General features: G+C 40.2%; 1 protein-coding gene across 1 annotated transcript in view; it reads left to right on the top strand.

Annotated features, from left to right (window-relative positions):
- itpkcb (inositol-trisphosphate 3-kinase Cb) overlaps positions 1-21921 on the top strand; it is a 48633-nt gene that overhangs the window by 8577 nt on the left and 18135 nt on the right. Inside the window, exon 2 of the mRNA XM_060924086.1 lies at positions 13210-13309. Within this exon, the coding sequence (XP_060780069.1) occupies positions 13210-13309 (100 nt within the window). The remainder of the gene's footprint in view (positions 1-13209; positions 13310-21921) is intronic.

Genomic DNA, 21921 nt, shown 5'->3' with positions numbered 1-21921 from the left:
TTTCTAGGTTATTACCTGTTTTTCATGTTAGTCAGTAACTTTTTCCTTCCTTCTGTGATCAACTTTCCTAAAACTCAGCAGAAGAACATGCAAATGAAACTGATGTGCGAAAACTTGAATGGTATGTAACTTTTTTTTTTTTCTTTTAGAGAGATGTGCTTAGCTATTGTTGAGCTGCGTACATACAGAAGGGAGGAGAAACAGTGCATATAGGCAAACGAGATGTTCAGACCTGACTTTAAAACTTACAAAAAGCTCTCTCACGTTCACATTTTCTGAAATGTGATCTTTATACTACTGTCAAACACCAGGTCTGATCTCTCTGGCCTGCCTGTTTACAGTCCTGTTCCTGCATGAGCTCAGATTTTCCTTTAGTGTGAAAAGCCGTCATATGCACACACAGTTCCTGTCCTCAGTAACTGGGTGATATTTCTGATCTGTACATAATGAGCAATAACAAAACGTGTTCCGTTTGCAAGGCGATTCATCAGAGATTAATTAGCAAACTAGAATCACCAAACTGATTTGTCTCTGAGGCAGCTCGTCACCAGATACATGACTTTTCTCATTTCCTGGAGCTTTTCAGTACAATTCCATAGCTATACGTATCAGGTATGTCAGGCTACGTTCACACTGCAGGCTGAAGTGACTCAAATCCGATCTTTTCGCCCATATGTGACCTGTATCCGATCTTTTATTGACAATATGAACGACACAGATCCGATTTTTTCAAATCCGACCCAGGCCGTTTGGATATGTGGTCCTAATTCCGATTCCTATCCGCTCTTTTCATATGCGACTTCAGTCTGAACCGCCAGGTCGCATTCATCCGACTTACACGTCATCAACAAGCCACAAACGTCACTATTCTGCGCTGAAGTAGGCGGCAGGTCTCTCAAAAAAAGTTACAACAACATGGCGCATAATCACGGGCGCAGATAGAGGGTGGGACTCGTCCCACCCAGATTTAAATTCACCTCGTTCGGTCCCCCCCACTTATAGGGAGGAAAAAACATCTATGCTGTCTTTCTTTGCATAAGGCAAACCTCACGGAAAAATCAAAAGACTAATTACTGTTCAGTTTATTGAGGTGCACCCACAACAAGTTTGACAGGCATATCGGGGTTGGGGTTGGTTTGCTGGCAGCTTTGTCCCCCCCAGTTTTTTGTCCCCCCCAGTTCAAAAAACGTATCTGCGCCCCTGCGCATGACATCAATGCGAGGGACGCTTCGGGCTGTGAAGGTTCTGAATCTTCTCAATGGAAGGACGCAGAGGTTAGGGAGCTGATTTCCATTTGGGGGGATGCAGCTATTCAAGCTAGATTGGATGGGTCATACCGCAACCGGGCGGTTTTACTTCCGTAAACACTGGCCATGCTCACTGCGTGTGACGTCGTCGTATCCTGCAATGCGCATCCGGAACACTTTTAGGTCGCTTTTCGTTCATACTGAGGATCACATACAAGTCGCATATATTTGTTAATGTGAACGACCTCACAAAATCGGATTTCACAAAAAAATCGGAATTGAGCATTAAGCCTTGCAGTGTGAACGTAGCGTAATAGAGCTCGAGCCACTTTTGAACGTGGCTTAGGCTTGATTTCAAAAGAACAGATTTTTAGTGCTGGAAATAATCAGATCTTTATTACATTTATGTTAAAAATGTAGGCAGAAGCCATGGTCTAATGGTTAGAGAAGCAGCTTTGGGACCGGAAGGTGGCTGGTTCGATTCCCTGGACCAGCAGGAATGGCTGAAGTGCCCTTGAGCAAGGCACTTGACCCCCAACTGTTCCCCAGGATGCTCTGGGTATGTTGTACGTCGTTGTGGATAAGAGCGTCTGCTAAATGGCATTAATGTAATGTGTGTTTAAAAAAAAAATCATGCCACTTAAGTTCTGTCATCTAACAGTGGCATCAAAATCTGATTGAGGGACAATACTGCTTTGTTGAAATATAATATTATCATGGATGTGATGCAGATAATGTAAATGCTGCTAAAATTAGGGTAATTTCAATATCAGGCACCAATATATCTATTTTTTATTTTATTTTTTTAATACACACCGTCTGAGTTTTGTTTGAATTTTTATTAATTTTTTGCAAACTTGAATTGCCCTTTTGTAATTGAATGGTTAAATTATGTTATGAATTCTTGATACTGATTGATCAGAAGGTGTTGAGCTCCTGTTCTAGAAACTTAACAATCGGAAATCACAGGTTTATATTAATGGGTTTAATACATTAGCACTTCTTCTCTTGCTTTTATGGTGGACTTGCTACATAAAGATTAAAAAAAAAAACTCGTGAAATTGATGAGGCGTTTTCTCTCAGGAAGTGTTTGGTTTGTTTGTTTATTCTGCCTTTTTTTTTTTGGAAGGAGCCTCTAGTGTCAGTGTTTTGTACCGGTCAGAGGTCAAGCTGTCCATTTACATTTGCAGACATGAAGTTTCTTGGTAATATGACAAGCTTCGTCTTATCAACTTGAAGAAAGAGAGGAAGGTGAATTACCACTGCTATAAACCGGATAACAGGAACCAGTTTGTTTTGCGGATATTACAAAATTGTAATTGGCAAGTTGCTGTGGTACAAGAAGAATAAAGTGCAACAGGGCATGCTGTTATAGGAAAATAATCAACTTTCAGGTGATAAATTACTAGTAACCCTGTCGTTATGTGATTTACACTCACCGGCCACTTTAATAGAAACTTGTTCTTGATTCTAAGATTCCTGTTCTTGGCTGGAGGAGTGGAACCCAATGTGCTCTTCTGTTCTGCTGTTGCATGCTGAGATGCTTTTCTGCTCACCATGGTTGTAAAGAGTGATTATATGAGTTGCTATATCCTTCCTGGCACTAAAGCTCGAACCAATCTGGCCATTTTCCTCTGACCTCTCTCATCAACAAGGCGTTTGTTTCCATCCACAGAACAGTCGCTCGCTCGCTCGCTCGCTCAATCAATGTTTTGTTTCTTGCACCATTCTCTCTGTGTAAAGTCTACAGACTGTTGTTTGGGTGCAAAAACCCCAGGAGGTCAGCAGTTTCTGAAATACTCAAACCAACACCCATGCCACAGTGAAAGAAAGTCACACTTTGAGATCATGTTTTTATTCCCCCATTCTGATGTTTTAAAGTGAACATTAACCGAAGCGCTTGATTTTTTTATTTTTTATTTTTTAATCTGCATGATTTGATGCATCGTGCTGCTGTCAATGGATTGGCTGATTAGAGAACTGCATCAAACAGCAGGTGGATGGGTCTTCCTAATAAAGTGGCTGGTTACAATGCTTACAAAACCTAATGCTGTTACCAAAGACAGAAATGTGAATTCACAAAATGAATGCATGCTGTGCCGTCATGGTGGTTTAACGTTAAGCTAGCTAGTCAGTGAAACTCCACCTGACATGCTAACAAACGCTTTTCAGACTCAGTCATATTGGGTAGCTAACGCTACTAGAAAAGAAAGAGTTCTACATTCTGTTTATTTGGCAAGATGATGCTAAAACATATTTCTGAAAGTACTTCAGATAAGTTAACGCTATTCATGTTAGCGTAACTCTGTTTTTACATGCTAACTGTGTCCGAGTTAACTAGCTACATGTTAATGTTAGCCGTGGACAAGGCCGCGGCAACTTGGTGGGCAAATCCATAGCAAGTCATTTGACGAACCAGACTGCACAGCTATTGCAACGTTATCGCTAGCTCTAAAAGCACAGACAGCTTCATTGCAAGCTTTCTCTTGGAATAAAACATTTATATCCCTCAATATGCTTCCGCAGGTTGGACGGCGAGTTTTTGTAGGCCGTGATGTGGTTCATTTTAGGCAAACAAAGCAAACATATTTAAAACGAAATGAATCTTTAATCCTTTCAGAAAACTGAAACATGGGTTCTCGGTAAAGCCATGCGTGCGTGCATTCCCCAGAAGAACCGTCTCCTTCCATTCTGTTATCAGTGATTTGTGTTAAATAACACTGCTGAGAAATCACTGAACTTGATTTTATCCAGTCTATGGATGTGACGTGACCCTAGTGATCATTGATAGACTGTCTCAGTGTCACCTGCGAAAAATCAATCGCATTTTAGAAAAAAAAAAAAAGAAAAAACCTCCACTTTCAAAGCTGCTTCATTGTAACGAGTAACGAGGACCTTGACAGAAATGTAGTGGAGTAAAAAGTACGATATTTGCCTTTCAAATGTAGTGAAGTTAAAGTCGTAAGTTTCCAAAAAAATAATACTCAAGTAAAGTACAGATACTGAAAAAGCATACTTAAGTACAGTACTCAAGTAAATGTACTTCGTTGCGGTCCACCTCTGGGGTTAGGTGCCTTGCTCAAGGACTCCTCAGCCATTCCTGCTGGTTCAGGTAATCAAACCGGTGACCTTTTATTCCCAGAGCTGCTTCTTTAAAGGAGAACTAAAGTAATTTTTAAACTTGCTTTATTTCTTAATTAACGTGTTATTCAATTACGTTTTCAATTTTAGTAACCTTATATCGTGACTTGTACTGGCAACTAATTGCAATTAAATATTATACTTATCGGCCTATTCGGTTTTTAGCCGTGTTGAATTGAGTTCGTTTGGTCCACGGCAGGCGTCGCTTATCCGCGCGATCTTCACGAGACTTGTGCAAGACTTCAAAACGTGAAGCGTCAGCCGGGTGTCAGTGCCGCCATTTTGAAAACAAACGAAATATTGCACAAAAACGAGTTTAAATGACGATTACTGCCTACTTTTTTTCAAACTTTCCTGATTGCTATCAAAACAAACAAAACTTCCGGCTTGATTACATCAGTGTTTGAAAGAGTGCACGCACATCTTTTGTCAACGTTGGCAGATGTTGGTGACTTTGATTTCCGCTGTACGTTTTACTTCCGTCCTTCGATGTCTCGCACAGGTCTCAATGAATCTCGTATACAGCCATCGCTTTGACATATGGACTGATATATTACATAGCATATTTCAAACACTCATAACTTGCTATAGCAGCAACAAAATAGCTATCAAAATGCATTCCTATATTTAATAAAATGAGAGAAATAGAATTTCATCTCATCTCATTATCTCTAGCCGCTTTATCCTTCTACAGGGTCGCAGGCAAGCTGGAGCCTATCCCAGCTGACTACGGGCGAAAGGCAGGGTACACCCTGGACAAGTCGCCAGGTCATCGCAGGGCTGACACATAGACACAGACAACCATTCACACCTACGGTCAATTTAGAGTCACCAGTTAACCTAACCTGCATGTCTTTGGACTGTGGGGGAAACCGGAGCACCCGGAGGAAACCCACGCGGACACGGGGAGAACATGCAAACTCCACACAGAAAGGCCCTCGCCGGCCACGGGGCTCGAACCCGGACCTTCTTGCTGTGAGGCGACAGCGCTAACCACTACACCACCGTGCCGCCCAGAAATAGAATTTTGATAAGAAAAAATTTGCTTTCAGTTCTTCTTTAACCATTTGAGCCCTGGCTTCCGTGTACACCATATATTGACCCTGTTGCTAAGAAGTAAAACCTGTAACATATTATATTTGAGCAATTGGGTGGGGTTTGTTTGGGTTTTTTTACGCACTATATAACCCTGAGATACTGTCTGTGAACCGTGGAATAGCTTTAGTAGTTGATACGTTTGCAGAATTTTTCCGAGATAACAGTCTGTGGGGTATTTTTTTTTTTCTTTTTGTGTTGTCGCTGCAGCACAAGGAGGTAGCATGAGGTACAAGTACAAGATGACATCTTTGTCAAACACACACACAGGCTAGGAAGCTCATCATAATTGTTTGCATTGTATCTTTTCAGTCCATCATAATGAGCTAATTACCCTCTGGCCCTTTTAGTGGTTTTGTGACTGCTCGATGTTGACACCGAGAGACGTCGACCAACCTGACCAGCCTTTCGGATATCAGCTACTGACGCCTGCAGGCTTGCTTACACACGCTGATGGCACTTTAGTCAAAGAGCGTGTCATGGAAAATTGAATTGTGGGTGGTTCCTTTTGTCACTCGCCTTCTCTGAAGCCATATATGGTGTGACTTTGTTCCCCCATTCTCTCTTTCTATTTTTTCTCTTTGTTATGAATGTGTCTCCAAAATTCCCCATGCCCTACCCCATATTATTAATATCTGTCTCCTCCTTCATCTTCTTCCACTCCTTCAGCTTTGATAGAAAAGTTTCTTCAGAGCGAGGGGAAAGTTCTGCTCACGTTGCATGTGTTTCTGCTTTCTGCTCGCTTCTCCCCCCCCCCCCCCCCCCCCCCCCGTGGTGCATGCTCACACAAACACACAACCAAGCGTGCACACACGCTCACTTTGATGCATGAGAATGTGAGTGTATGATGTGGGTTCAGATATTATCAAGTTCCTAGGCACTGTAATTCAACTAGAGCAAAAGCTCTGCCTCATTCCTCCAGCAAATACAGTAGAGGAAATCTTACAAAAGCAAGTGGTGGAATAGGACGATCGCGCCCTCTCTTTCGCTCACTCGGACTTCATTTTCTCTCTAAAGATGAACGCAGTAGTTGACAGGTTCGCCTCCTGTGAAGCGTTCTTGTTTTAGGAGGACGAAAAAGACAAAACATTTCGGATGTGGGGTGGATGAGGGTGGAGAGTGGGAGGAGTGGAAAAAGGGTAGAGTAAGTGAACATGCAAGGATTTGGCAGTGGGTGGGGATGAACCCAACCTCGGTACGACGAAAGAAACCTCAGCAAAGACGACCCCAAAACTGAAAACGTTGGGACGGGATAGAAAATGCAACTTAGAAAAATCATTGCGTTTCTTTTTTTTTTATTTACTTTGACTTATATTTCAGTTCAGATGGTATGAACCCAAGATAATTCATGTTTTGTCCAGTCAACTTCATTTCATTTGTTAATATACATACGTACGTTCATTGCTGTGTTTAGGGCGGCACGGTGGTGTAGTAGTGAGCACTGTCGCCTCACAACAAGAAGGTCCTGGGTTCGAGCCCAGTATCCGATGAGGGCCTTTCTGTGTGGAGTTTGTACGTTCTCCCCGTGTCTGTCTGTGCGGGTTTCCTCCGGGTGCTCCGGTTTCCCACACAGTCCAAAGGCTAATTGGTGGCTCTAAATTGCCCATAGGTGTGAAATGAGTGTGAATGGTTGTTTCCCAGACCCAGAAATGGGAGGGTTGCGGTAGGAAGGGCATCCGACATAAAACTATGCTCCAATTAATATGACATGGGTCAGTAGGGTCCACATGGACCCCAACCTGGCAACAGTGCCGGACAAGGAAGAAGAAGAAGATTCAGCAAGATGCAGCAAGATTCCTGCAGCACTTTCCTAAAAAGTTGGAACAGGGCAATTTAGGGCTAGTAATGAGGTAAAATAATTAAATAACGATGTGATTTGAAACAAGTGATTTATAATCATGATTTGGTACAAAATCAGTATCCAGGAAAGGCCTAGTCTTTGAGGAGAAACGGTGGGGTGAGGATCTCTAGTTTTGTCGTGAAAAAAAGTATTGAAGTGTTTTAAAACATCTCAGTATGTTCCTCAAAGAAAGAAGGATGAATTTTTCCTTATGAAATTCTCCAAACCCTCAGACGGCACTGCACCAAGAACCGTCATTCATCTATAGCTGATAGAACCACATGGGCTCGGGATTACTTTGGTAAACCTTTGTCAAGCTCTAGAGTACAGAGTTACATCCGCAAACACCAGTTAAAACTTTGCTGTGCCAAAAGGAGGCTTTATGCTAAGTGTCTGGGAGTGATGTCAACGACTTCTCTGGACTCGGACACATCTGGAATGGACCATCATACAGTGGAAACGTGTATTGTGATCAGACGAACCAGTATTCCAGGTCTTCTTTCTTGGAAGAAATGGACACCGTGTGCTCTGGACCAAAGAAAAAAGGACCATCCAGACTGTTACCAGGAACAAGTCCAAAAGCCAGGGTGTGTCACGGTATGGGGTTGTGTCAGTGCCCTTGGTAATGGTAACGTACAGTTCCGTGATGGAGCATTCAATGCAGAAAAGTACAGATTTTGGAGCAGCATATTCTGCCTTCGAGACGACAACTTTTTCAGGGAGATTTCAACAAGAAAAGATGGAGTAAATAACGTTCACGTTCATTACACCTGCGACTGAGTCTGTAACACGCCTACTGGTGATGTATTATGGAAACGTCACCAGGATGGGGTCGAATATCCATCCATGCATTATCTGTAGCCGCTTATCCTGTGCAGGGTCGCGGGCAAGCCGGAGCCTATCCCAGCTGACTATGGACGAGAGGTGGGGTACACCCTGGACAAGTTGCCAGATCATCGCAGGGCTGGTTTTGAATATATTAATCCATTCAGGCTCAAAACTAGACGGACATGTTGCGCTGTGTAATCGTGTGACCCGACTGTTGCCGATTGGCTGCATGACCCAATAGGAGAGCCTACAGCACTGGGCTTGTTTCATATCTTTCTGTGTTTTATTTTTTTATTTTTTTGCATGATCACTGGTTATGTCACATTTCAGTTTAAAAAAAAAAAAAAAAAGACCAATCCTTTTTTTTTTAATGTTTTAACTGGGTGGCACGGTGGTGTAGTGGTTAGCGCTGTCGCCTCACAGCAAGAAGGTCTGGGTTCAAGCCCCGTGGCCGGCGAGGGCCTTTCTGTGCGGAGTTTGCATGTTCTCCCCGTGTCCGCATGGGTTTCCTCCGGGTGCTCCGGTTTCCCCCACAGTCCAAAGACATGCAGGTTAGGTTAACTGGTGACTCTAAATTGACCGTAGGTGTGAATGTGAGTTTGAATGGTTGTCTGTGTCTATGTGTCAGCCCTGTGATGACCTGGCGACCTGTCCAGGGTGTACCCCGCCTTTCGCCCGTAGTCAGCTGGGATAGGCTCCAGCTTGCCTGCGACCCTGTAGAACAGGATAAAGCGGCTAGAGATAATGAGATGAGATGTTTTAACTGCAGATAAGATGATTTGAAATCTTATATTGATTTTTCTTATCTCTTTGAAAGACATGTAGGGCTTTAACCCTGCTAGCCCACTGACGTGAGCCGCGCCTGTTAATAATGCTGTAATTGTTCGAACTGCTGTGCTGTAAGAGGATTAAAGACTTCAGGAGATGCTCCTGTTGGAATATCAAAACCACCAACTTTGCAGTAAATCTGTTGTGTGTCCCGTCTCCTCTCCCCTGTCACTGTAAAATCAATCAATAATTCGTAATTAGATTTGAATGACATAGGTCAAAGGTCACAGGAGGTTAAATAAGCGAGAAAGAGAATATACAAATAAGAGCTCAGACATGAAGTGTGAACTTGGCTATTGTTTTATTTCTAAAGCAGGCTCCGATTCTTGAATAATATCCTCTTTTACGGGATTATGTACAGGGTAATGTGAGTATGTCGTAATGGTACAATTAGTCACAGATACCAAACTAATTTGTCATAAATTTGTGTGTGTTGTGTAAGAGGTTGTACAGGAGCATGTGACGGGTGCGAAAAGGAAAAATCAGACAATCACGTGGAAGAATTCAAAAGTGTGTAGGTGTGTCCACAAGCACATTGTTTTTATGTAATGTGTGTGTGTGTGTGTGTGTGTGTGTGTGTGTGTGTGTGTGTGGTTTTATTATGCCTACATACAGTAGGTGGAAGAGGCTCTGCAAGTGTGCAGTGTGTGTAGGAGCAGTGTGTTGCTATACTTTTGACCTATTGTTCTTAATGCTATAATAATCTGTGTATGTCGAGGAGGATCGTGTGTACATAAGAATCGGCTTGTTTTGTTCAATCCGTCCAAGTCAATGCAATAAATCACACACACTGGATTTACAGCAATGAGAAGTATAGTGCTTTCACTTTCACTGATGTTTTGTGTTCTGTCACAAAAAGGTATCCAGATATTGGAGCAAGTTTGCTTGCTCCAATGTGATCTAAATAATTAAAGGAGAACTGAAGGCAAATTTTTTATTATCAAAATTCTATTAATCTCATTTTATTAAATATAGGAATGCGTTTTTGATCGCTATTTTGTCACTGCTATAGCAAGTTATGAGTGTTTGAAATGTGCTACAGTACGTAATACATCAGTCCGCATGTCAAAGCGATGGCCGTAAACGAGATTCGTCGAGACCTGTGCGAGACATCGTAGGACGGAAGTAAAACGTACAGCGGAAATCAAAGTCACCAACATCTGCCAACGTTGTCAAAAGACGCGCGCGCACTCTTTCAAACGCTGATGTAATCAAGCCGGAAGTTTGGTTTGTTTTGATAGCAATCAGGAAAGTTTGAAAAAAGTAGGCAGTAATCATCATTTAAACTCATTTTTGTGCAATATTTCGTTTGGAAAACAGTTTTCAAAATGGCGGCGCTGACACCCGGCTGACGCTTCACGTTTTGAAGCCTCGCACAAGTCTGGTGAAGATCGCGCGGATAAGCAACGCCTGCCGTGGACCAAACGAACTCAATTCAACATGGCTAAAAACCGAATCGGCCGATAAGTCTCATCTCATTATCTGTAGCCGCTTTATCCTTCTACAGGGTCGCAGGCAAGCTGGAGCCTATCCCAGCTGACTACGGGCGAAAGGCGGGGTACACCCTGGACAAGTCGCCAGGTCATCACAGGGCCGACACATAGACACAGACAACCATTCACACTCACATTCACACCTACGGTCAATTTAGAGTCACCAGTTAACCTAACCTGCATGTCTTTGGACTGTGGGGGAAACCGGAGCACCCGGAGGAAACCCACGCGGACATGGGGAGAACATGCAAACTCCACACAGAAAGGCCCTTGCCGGCCCCGGGGCTCGAACCCAGGACCTTCTTGCTGTGAGGCGACAGCGCTAACCACTACACCACCGTGCCGCCCCGAATCGGCCGATAAGTATCATATTTAATTGCAATTAGTTGCCAATACGAGTCACGATATAAGGTTACTAAAACCGAAAACGTAATTGAATAACGCGTTAATTAAGAAATAAAGCGAGTTTAAACATGACTTCAGTTCTCCTTTAAGTTATTCCATGAAATCAAGTCGAACATGAGCTGATAGCCAACGAGGCACGTAGCATCGAGTTGGCTATAAGCCATGTACGACGAGAGTGAGTGGAATAACTGTTTTATTTGATCCACATTTGCTGGATTTTGAGAAACAGAGCATTTTTATTTTTTGCAAATTCGGTAAATAAAAACTTTATACAAAACGTCCGACAAAATAATTTCCGCTGAGAATGTAAACAAACTGGCGAAATGACAGGAGCAATTTGTGAAAAATGCTCATAATTATTATCATCTCATTATCTGTAGCCGCTTTATCCTGTTCTACAGGGTCGCAGGCAAGCTGGAGCCTATCCCAGCTGACTACGGGCGAAAGGCGGGGTACACCCTGGACAAGTCGCCAGGGCATCGCAGGGCTGACACATAGACACAGACAACCATTCACACTCACATTCACACCTACGGTCAATTTAGAGTCACCAGTTAACCTAACCTGCATGTCTTTGGACTGTGGGGGAAACCGGAGCACCCGGAGGAAACCCACGCGGACAACATGCAAACTCTGCACAGCAAGGGGCTCGAACCCAGGACCTTCTTGCTGTGAGGCGACAGCGCTAACCACTACAACATCGTGCCACCCTATTATTATTATGGGAAAAGAGACGTTCTTACCATCAAATACTTTTATTCCATATTTTGTTGCTTTTTTGGGGGGGTTTTGTTTTCATGTAGTTTTTATTTCATCCTTGGTTGGTTCAGCAACACGTGCCGCCATTTTCTTTTTCGCTACTCACGGTATACGAGCTGATCTCCTAGTAGTAAAGTAGCCAATCGGAGCGCACGATTGCTCATATCCAGTGAATGTGGATAAAATAATCTCTAATATTCAAATACGATCTGCTTAACCTATACTGTTATGCGTTTCTGTATTTTTATCTGTTGATTTTAACTTGGGTGGCACGGTGGTGTAGTGGTTAGCGCTGTCGCCTCACAGCAAGAAGGTCCGGGTTCGAGCCCCTTGCTGTGCAGAGTTTGCATGTTCTCCCCGTGTCCGCGTGGGTTTCCTCCGGGTGCTCCGGTTTCCCCCACAGTCCAAAGACATGCAGGTTAGGTTAACTGGTGACTCTAAATTGACCGTAGGTGTGAATGTGAGTGTGAATGGTTGTCTGTGTCTATGTGTTAGCCCTGTGATGACCTGGCGACTTGTCCAGGGTGTACCCCGCCTTTCACCCGTAGTCAGCTGGGATAGGCTCCAGCTTGCCTGCGGCCCTGTAGAACAGGATAAAGCGGCTACAGATAATGAGATGAGATTTTAACTTGTGTTTTGGATCCAGGATGTGTGCACATATTTTAAGATGGAAATATGAAAGAGTTTTATTTGTTGCATGCATGTGCCAAAAAAAACCCAGTAGTAGAGGTGTGAGAAGGTTTTTTTTTTTGTTTGTTTGTTTATTTAAAGTGTGAATTTCATGTGTTAAACGTTGGTTTGGTTGTTGTGTGTTTGTTTGACGCAAACTGTGCAGAGGACAATGAATTGCATCACAAAATTGCAGAAGGTCCGTAATCTCTTTTCCACTTGCGTTCGTACTCAACACTTGTGGCCTTTGTGTTGCAATTGAAGTGAACTGGTTGGGTCACTAAAGCATAATTGAATTTGTTCAGAAGTTTTAAAATGATCTGTGCAACTTAATACTTGAACATGGACACAGCATTTGTTTCCTTCCTTCAGCTCTTACACACACACACACACACACACACACACACACACACACACACACACACACACATACACACAGTGGTTGTTATTTCCCCATACGTCATCTCAGCCCAAAGTAATCATTTTCCTGTAATCGATACCTTGGTGTCCGGAAACGTTTCGCACCTTTTTCTCTTTTGTCGTCATATAAGAGATAAAACCTCTCCCCCTCCCTGAGTGTGAGGACAGACCCTTTTGTTCCCAGCCCTGGGAACACCACTTACAAGGCTGTGCTGCGTACAAAAACCCACACTGGCTGGTCAATATTTGATCTGATACACAGTAGTGATGTGTATAACCGTAAGAGCTCCAGCTGCGTTTACTGTGAGAGCGCTCACGTACATCAGCATCCTTTTTCACGCAGATAAATCCACACCTGTTCCATGTTCCTTCACTGCAATTACTGCTTCCTGCAGGACAGAAGACTCCACATACACACAGCAGAATATTTTGTCATAACAGTGTGTCTCTATTTATTTCTGGTTTCTTTTTTTGTTTTTTTCAGCCAAGATCATGGAGGAAGTTAAAAAGCATGGTGCATATCACACCCTTCATGGTGTCCTATAAGAAGCACTACCCGTGGGTGCAGTTAGCCGGCCACGCAGGTATGACCTCACCACCATGTCCTCTCTCTCTCTCTCTCTCTCTCTCTCTCTCTCTCTCTCTAACGTGTATTCTCTCTCGCTTTTCCTTCAGCACCCCCTCTTTTACACTTCTCCTTCTGGATAAGCTGTAAGTAATGGCACCTCGTATATAACGTAAGAACTTCAGTTAATATTGGAGACGGTCCTTTGCACTAAAAATATCTTCTCCCTGGTTAACTGTTTTTTAGTTCGTTTTTAATTAGCTGATTAGTTCGGGGTGTTCGAGATAGATAGATACTACAAGGAGTAAAAGGAAAATAATTACTTTTAAGGAAATGCTATGAATAATAATAATAGTAGGGCTGCGGCTACAATTATCGACAGTCCATAATTATCGACACCTTTTCAGATTTACCAATAAAAAAACAATTTTACAAAGGTGAGTTTCAGTTACAACAGTTATTATTGGTTAATTAATCAACCGGAAGACCCGTCCTCGCCCTTTGATCTTGTCTGATGACACAACTCGTTACCTGAGATGGAATTTATTTATTTATTTATTTATTTTAGCACGATTAGCAATTTAAGGAAAACCCGGACGTTATCATCGCAGGTAAGCATGGTGGAAAGATCACGGACGCAGACTGATCAAATTCACTGATATTTCATGATCTCCTTGTTGAAACCTACTTTGTTTCTTACTCTTTCATTTGACACTCGCTGTTTTGTATCTAAACACACATTTGAGAAGTCACGTGAGGTGTCGATAATGGTGATCACGTTCACCGGTGTCTGCCATTGTCGACACCCTGGGGAGTTAAGTGACCGTTCCGAGTGTTCTGGATCGATGGGAGGAGAACGCCATTCACCAACAATCTGTCAGGTAAAGAATGGTTTTACTCATTTCGCAAGAGGCTTCCAGAGATAGCAGAACGGGTTCCGCAACTTCTTGGGAGAGAACGAGCCTCCATCAGTTTTGAATTGCTTCAGGGTTGGTACAAGGGCCTTGATTCATTTTTGGAGGAGGAGGCACCGGGTTTTCAGAATCTTATTAACAATCCCAGGCGCATTTTCAACGCAGATGAGAGTGGATTTCCTCTTTTGCGTTACAAGTAACCGGGTGTTAACATCTGTCTCCTCACGACGTGTGTACCAAGTTGTTTCCAACACAGTGTCAAATCACAGTGATGGCACGCTTCAACGCCTTAGGGGATTACACACCTCCTTTAATCGTCTTCCCTGGCCAGAGATTCAGGAATATGGGTTTGTCGGATTTCCCAGAAGCCATTTACAGTCATACTGATGATGACCGGATGGACAGTGATTTGTTCTTTGCATCAAAGTCTCTTTTCAATGCAAACAATCCTCACTTGGTGATTTTATGTCCTTTGAACACTTATGCGCACTTGTTACATGCTCTCCTAACATATTATTATTATTATTATTATTATTATTATTATTATTAACTATTTATAGGCCTCCGAGACATTCAGCCAAAGTCTTTCTTGAAGAGTTTGGTGAACTGTTATCACTCTTGACCTCGTTATCACAAAGGGTCTTACTGTTTCTAATACTGTTGTTGACCTGGCCTTATCCGATCATTTCTGTGTTTTCTTTGATGTTTCTATGTCTCCTCACATTCAGAATAGCTCAATGACTATAGGTAGGAGAGTTATAAAAGACAACACGTGCTCTCTTTGAGCAAGCTCTCTCGCAGAAATCAACCAAAATGTCAGACTCTGTAGATGATTTACTGGAATTTTTTAATTTAAATATGACCCAAATTATGGATGATATTGCTCCATTCAAAATCAAAAGAGTCAGTGATAAGCAGAAAGCACCATGGAAGCAGTACCTGGCTGTTAAACTGCTAAAGAGAGAATGTAGAAAGACTGAAAGAAAATGGCGCAAATCTAAACTTCACATTCATTATCAAATCCATAAGGAGATGCTTTGTAATTATAATTATGAAATTCGTAAAGCAAGACAGTCTTTCTTCTCCAACATCATCAGCAGGAATATGAACAATGCCCGTGTGCTATTTTCAACAGTAGAGAAGCTAACTAATCCCCCTCCACAATTAGCACCTGAACTTCTCTCAGTTAATAAATGCAATGAGTTTGCATCCTTTTTCAAAGGTAAAATTGATAAAATACGGCAGAATATTCCTCATAATATATCTCAGTTGCAAAAAATTGAAAAACTGCAATCACCAATGACACAGATAGATAGATAACTTCAACACAATGTTAGAATTTTGTTTAATTGATTGAGACTCTTGAAAAAACTGTACAAAATCTCAGTTCCTCAACATCTGAATTGGACATTCTGCCCACCAACTTTTTTAAGTCTGTTCTTCATCTTATAATTACAGATGTGCTTCAAATTATAAATACATCCCTGGAGACTGGCGTTGTTCCTGTGTCCCTAAAAAAAGCCGTTGTAAAGCCCCTTCTTAAAAAAAATAATCTGGATCCTTCAGTATTAAATAACTACAGGCCAATATCAAATTTACCATTCATTGGGAAAATCCTTGAAAAAATTGTCTTCAATCAATTAACTGCCTTGATAGCAAACAGCCGTTTTGATAATTTTCAGTCAGGATTTCGTGCCAATCATAGCACTGAAACAGCGCTGATTAAAGTTATAAATGACATGCGTCTTAATACTGATGCAGGCAAAACATCGGTCCTGGTATTACTGGACCTCAGTGCAGCTTTTGATACTGTTGATCACAACATACTGCTATATTGACTTGAACACTGGGTTGGATTGACTGGTAAAGTTATAAATTGGTTAAATTCATACTTAAAAGATAGAAGCTTCTCTGTTACCCTGGGAAATTGTTCCTCAACATCAATGTCCTTGACCTTTGGTGTCCCCCAGGGGTCGATTCTTGGACCATTACTTTTCAACCTTTATATGCTCCCACTTGGGTAAATTATCAATAAAAATTCAATTTTGTATCACTGCTATGCAGATGACGCCCAAATTTATTTCGCTCTATCACCTAATGATTATGCCCCCCTTGAATGTCTCTACCAGTGTATCGACCAAATCAATAGCTGGATGTCACAAAATTTTCTTCAGCTGAACACAGATAAAACAGAAGTAATTCTATTTGGAAAAAAGATGAAAGACTCAAGATTACCACTATTCTTGACACAAAAGGGATGAAAACTAAAGAAATGGTTAAAAATCTTGGTGTTTTCATTGACAGCGAGCTAAACTTTGATAGTCACATGAAAGCAATCACTAAAACGGCATTTTATCACCTAAACATTTCCAAACTAAGAGGACTTATGTCAAAAAATGATCTGGAAAAACTAATACATGCCTTCATCTCTAGTAGGGTTGATTACTGCAATGGCCTTTTCACAGGCCTGCCAAAAAAGACCATCAAACGACTTCAGCTGGTTCAAAATGCAGCGGCTAGGGTTCTCACATGAACAAAAAGAACAGAGCACATTACTCCAATTCTAAGGTCCCTTCACTGGCTTCCAGTAAGCTACAGAATTGACTTTAAAGTATTGCTGCTGGTGTACAAATCTCTAAATGGTACAGGGCCCAATTACCTCTCTATGTTGCAGCGGCCTAACCTAATCAGATCTACCAGATCAAAACAGAAAAATTTACTATTAAAACCAGTTGTTAAAACAAAGTATGGTGAAGCAGCTTTTAGCTACTATGCAGTACAGCTATGGAACCAACTGCCAGAGGACATTAAAAATGCTCCTGCTGTTGGCAGTTTTAAATCTAGGTTAAAGACCAAGCTGTTTTCAGATGCTTTCTGTTAAATAATTAATATTGTCTTTTTTTTTTTTTTTTATTTATAATTTTTACTTTCTCTGCATGTTTTAAATTTACTTTAATTTTAACTCTATTTTATTCTTTATTCTATTCTGCTGGTTTCCTTTTTTTTCTCCTCCTATTTCTACTTTATTTTATTATTTTATTTCTACTATTGTTTAATTCTTATTATTTTCTTTTAATTCTTAATTCTTTTAATTAATTGTTTTAGAATAAAAATAAAATTATTTTATGTAATTTTATTTCTCCATTGTATACTGTTTTTGCTTTTACTTCTGTAAAGCACATTGAACTGCCATTGTGTATGAAATGTGCTATATAAATAAACTTGCCTTGCATTTCTGAAACATTTTGTAATGTTTGTGAAAGAGAAACACATTCAGTTTCCTGTCATTCTTTGTTAATGGACATTCCACCCACATCTCCCTTGCGACAGCAAAATTTTGCGCTGCAAATGGAGTCATCCTCCATTCTCCATTACTGTCTCCTTCCCAACGCCACTCACAGCTTGCAGGCTTGAGCTATTGGATTATTTATTAAAAAAACAATCATGTGGATGTCGATAATTGTGGAACGGTGTCACGTGATCTGATACACTAAGTAATCAGAAATCAACTAATTTTTTTTCCAGTGGAAGTTTGATTAATTATTCATGCACAATTTACGTATTGAAAGTCTTTTTTTCTACTTTTGCATCAGCCAAAAGATTCTTAAGGTGTCAATAATTGTAGCTGCCGCTCTTGTAGTATACTTATTTATCGTAAATTGCATTTATGTAGCCCGTTTCATAAAAAAGTACTAGAATAGGCATATCAGACACTCGCTGGCCATGCTGTGAAAACTGTGCATGCAGACGCTCGTCTAAGTTTCCAAACCTGTCATTGCTTAACTCTTGAATATTTTCTATCGTGTATACTATCATTAAAAAGCTTACAACCTCTGCTTCCCAAAGAAATGTATCTGGTTAAGATCTGTTCGGTACTTTGGGAATAACAGCAGGTTGAAGTTGGTACAACAGAGTTCACACTCTGCTCGCGGGACGTCGGGAAACTGCCGGTGCTTTTTGAGTCACAGGAAAGCGCTCAGGCTCTGTCTGTCTCTCTCTCTCTCTCTCTCTCTCTCTCTCTCTCTCTCTCTCTCTCTTCTGATCGGTTTCTGACTGGATTGCTCGTGAATATCAATCAGATAACTTCTATAGAGATGTTCTCTCGCTCTCACTGTTTCTGATGAAATATTCAGGAAAAACTTCCGTCAGCTAGTTTTGATGTTATGATTCACGAGAGACTTTGAAGTGAGTTTTCATAGCTTTACCTACTTATTTTTTTTCAAATCTAACTGATATTCATATAAATAAATAACTGTTTTAGAATATAACTGGAGTTGTTTTGATGAAAAATATTGAGAGCTTAGTGGTCGGAATTAGATTTTAAAAAACCGGAAGTCAGAAACGCGAGATTCAATTAATTGGAATTGTTAACTGGATGTGGATCACACAGTTTTTCGACGTTCGCCTTGAAAGCTGTGAATATTAATCGAAATAATCATTTATATTCTTTCATATAAACGCTAGCGGGCCCTACTTTTGAGAAATACAAAGGCCTACAGAGCACAAAGAGGGGATTATAAATAATCTTTCATTACTTTTTTTTATTTTGATAGAGAATGGTAGATGTGAAACGTTCAGTCTTCAGTCAAATTTATGCATATTTTATAATTAATATTGATTTTTTTCCTTCTTTTGTGATGTATAAATGAGAATTAAGATCAGCTTTATATTGCAGAAATAAAGGCATTTGGTGAAACTTTGAAGAAGAGTGTACCGATTTAAAGTTTTTACCTAATTAGCATAATTAATACTAATTAAATACTAACTTGCATAATTTGTTTTTGCTATTTATTTATTTATTTATTTACATTTTGTAAAAAATGTACAACCATCTATGTGCCTGCCAATTTTTATGTAAATATCTTGGGGGGAGTTATTAAGGAAAAACATTTTATGTCATTAGTTAATGAGGCCCATTTTGGACCATGTGATCCTCATATAGAATATTACGGCAATTTTCTAAAAATTAAGCCTTTTTTTTTTCCAATCTTTGATTTGTAATATCTCAAGAACAGATAAGCATTTTAATTCTGTAAAAAGTATGTTGTTCAGCATTCAGTTCTGAATTCAACGAGACCAGTTTCAAGCAATTTGGATTGAATTAGAATTTTCCCCTGATATTAGTACAAGAAATTGTAAGAATAAATACTTCAAAAATGAATAATGAAGTAACCGTACAATCAATCAATAAATAAATAAGATAAAATGGCAGTAATGTAAATTAAGTAAAACAGGTGATTGTAGCTTAAAAAAAAAATCAGTATGTAATACAAATGAAGACGGATGGATAGATGAGTACGAATCTGTTTAGCATTTAAAATAAAATAAAAAAACTTCACTTTAAATTCCGTTCGATATATTGAACGGAAAACCAATTAGTGCTGGATAATACGTTCAGCTTCCTCAGAAAATAAGTGTTCCTAAGAATCGGAACCCGGCTTTATAAGCATAAACATTTTCCTTGCCTTAGGGTTGAAATGATCATGAATATCACGTGCTGCACCAGAAGCAAAATAGGCGGGTGCCTTCAACAAACATCACATACTTTCTCCAAAATGACAATGCAGAACCAGCTGAAAAGGAATGAAGGTGAAACTCAAACACGGCTTTTTTTAAGACCGATAAGTAGGAAATGAAATCTAGTCGATTTAGATAATTGAACAAAGGGTACTGTAGTTGAAATGGTTTGAGAAGAGGGTGGGGAAAAAACACCATTAGCACTTTATTTCACAGTGTGGAAACAAACTAGTATTTAATGGGCAAGAATGTGGTCAGTACTTTGTAATTAATAGTGAAATTTGTTGGAAGTCGCTGCTATTTAATGGGTAAGAATGTAGCAATCACAAGTATTTTCCAATACATACAAAATAGTACTTTATTGGATATTCAAGTACATGGTAACTAATATGTAATATTAGTTCTTGGTAATATTACTACCCAGGATATTCAAGAGAATAGGTTCCCTTTACATACCACGTAAATGTTAATACGTAATACATGTAGGATAAGTGACATGCTAACAATATTGCATGCTATGAAACCCTCTAGAAGGGAATAGAACACGTTTTTATTCCATTGATAAAGTGTCCTGATGTATAATAATTGCACACGTTTCCCCATACATACCAAACAGCACTTGATTGGGCATTCAATAAATAATAACTTGTGTGAAAAGTATTTTAAATAATATTGGCTGGCATTGAGCGGCATATCGGATTTATTCCATTCAGCTACTCGTCTTTGACTCGTTCAATATGATGTTAGCTGAATGGAATATATCTGATATCACTCAGTGCCAGCCAGTATTATTTAAATAGTTCTTGGTAATGTTACTACCCATAATGTTCAAGATAATGGTTTCCCTTGACATACCATGTATAAAATGTACGGTATTTTCCATTTCCATTCCCACTGTATTGGAAAAGGAGTTACTCGGAAATGTGCCACCTGATGTCTTGCGTTTAAATAGTTGTTTAATTACTATATACAAAAGCCACTTTCTTTTACACTCCTATTTTGTTGCATTACAAAGGAGTTATTTTATGTACTTAGTCGTAACTTAGTTTCTACTATAGAAAGTTCTACTCGTAATACTTTTCACACAAGTTATTTATTTATTGAATGCCCAATCAAGTGCTGTTTTGGTATGTTTAGGGAAATGTGTGTAATTATTATACATCAGGACACTTTATCAATGGAATAAAAATGTGTGTTCTATTCCCTTCTAGAGGGTTTCATTCATTTGGTTCGATAGCATGCAGTATTGTTAGCATATCGCTTATCCTTCATGTATTACACCACTCTACCCAATGGAGAATGAGCGTTGAATATGGTTTACGATATTGCATGGTTGTCAAGACAACATGATGTAAAACTTCCGTGCTTGCGAGCGACTGGGACAATTTGTAAACAAACATGGCCGCCAGGTTTGCTTTGTTAAATACGGAAGATTTTGAGAGAATTTTGAAAGGCGCGTTGAACACCTGAAAGGAGTGTGTATGAATAATATTGGCTGGCTTTTTTTCGTGGTATACTCGTCTTCGACTCGTTCAATATCATGCTCGCTGAATGGAATATATCTGAGATACCACGGAAAAAAGCCAGCCAAAATTATTTAAATAGTTCTTGGTAATATTACTAACAAAATATTCAAGAGAATAGTTTCCCTTTGCATGCCATGTACAAAATGTACGTTGTTTGTTTTCCATTTCCACTGTATTGGAAAAGAAGTTACAAGGAAATGTGCCGCCTGATGTTTTATTTTTAAATAGTTGTTTAATTAGTGTGTACAAAATCTGCGTTCTTTTACACTCCTACTTTGTTGTATTGTAAAGGAGTCAGTTTTTGTACTTGGTACTAATTTGGTTTCTTCTATACTTACTTACTTAAACCCAGCATGCACGGACGATTTTCCGTTGCAAACGTATTGCGAATTTTGGACGCAAGTTTCCCCTCTCGGGTAGCTGTGTGCGCACATTATCTGCGATTTTGGGGAGGGGGATGCAAGTCATGTGGAAATCATATGACTACTTCACAGGCAGGGATTGGCTTAGCCTTTGGAGGTGATCGCTTCATTATCGCAAAGACATGCACACGCAGCGATATCTCTGCAACAAGTCAGCATCTGGCCTATTATTTTTTTTTTATTTAAATTTTTTTTCAGAATATCAAGCATGTTTTGATATCTGCGATCTGTCGCAAGCAACAAAAAAATCGC

Source organism: Neoarius graeffei, chromosome 6 (assembly GCF_027579695.1).
Source record: "Neoarius graeffei isolate fNeoGra1 chromosome 6, fNeoGra1.pri, whole genome shotgun sequence".
In the NCBI taxonomy this organism is placed as follows: domain Eukaryota; kingdom Metazoa; phylum Chordata; class Actinopteri; order Siluriformes; family Ariidae; genus Neoarius; species Neoarius graeffei.
The sequence above is the reverse complement of the archived record's forward strand: the minus strand, read 5'-3'. Positions and strand labels throughout refer to the sequence as shown.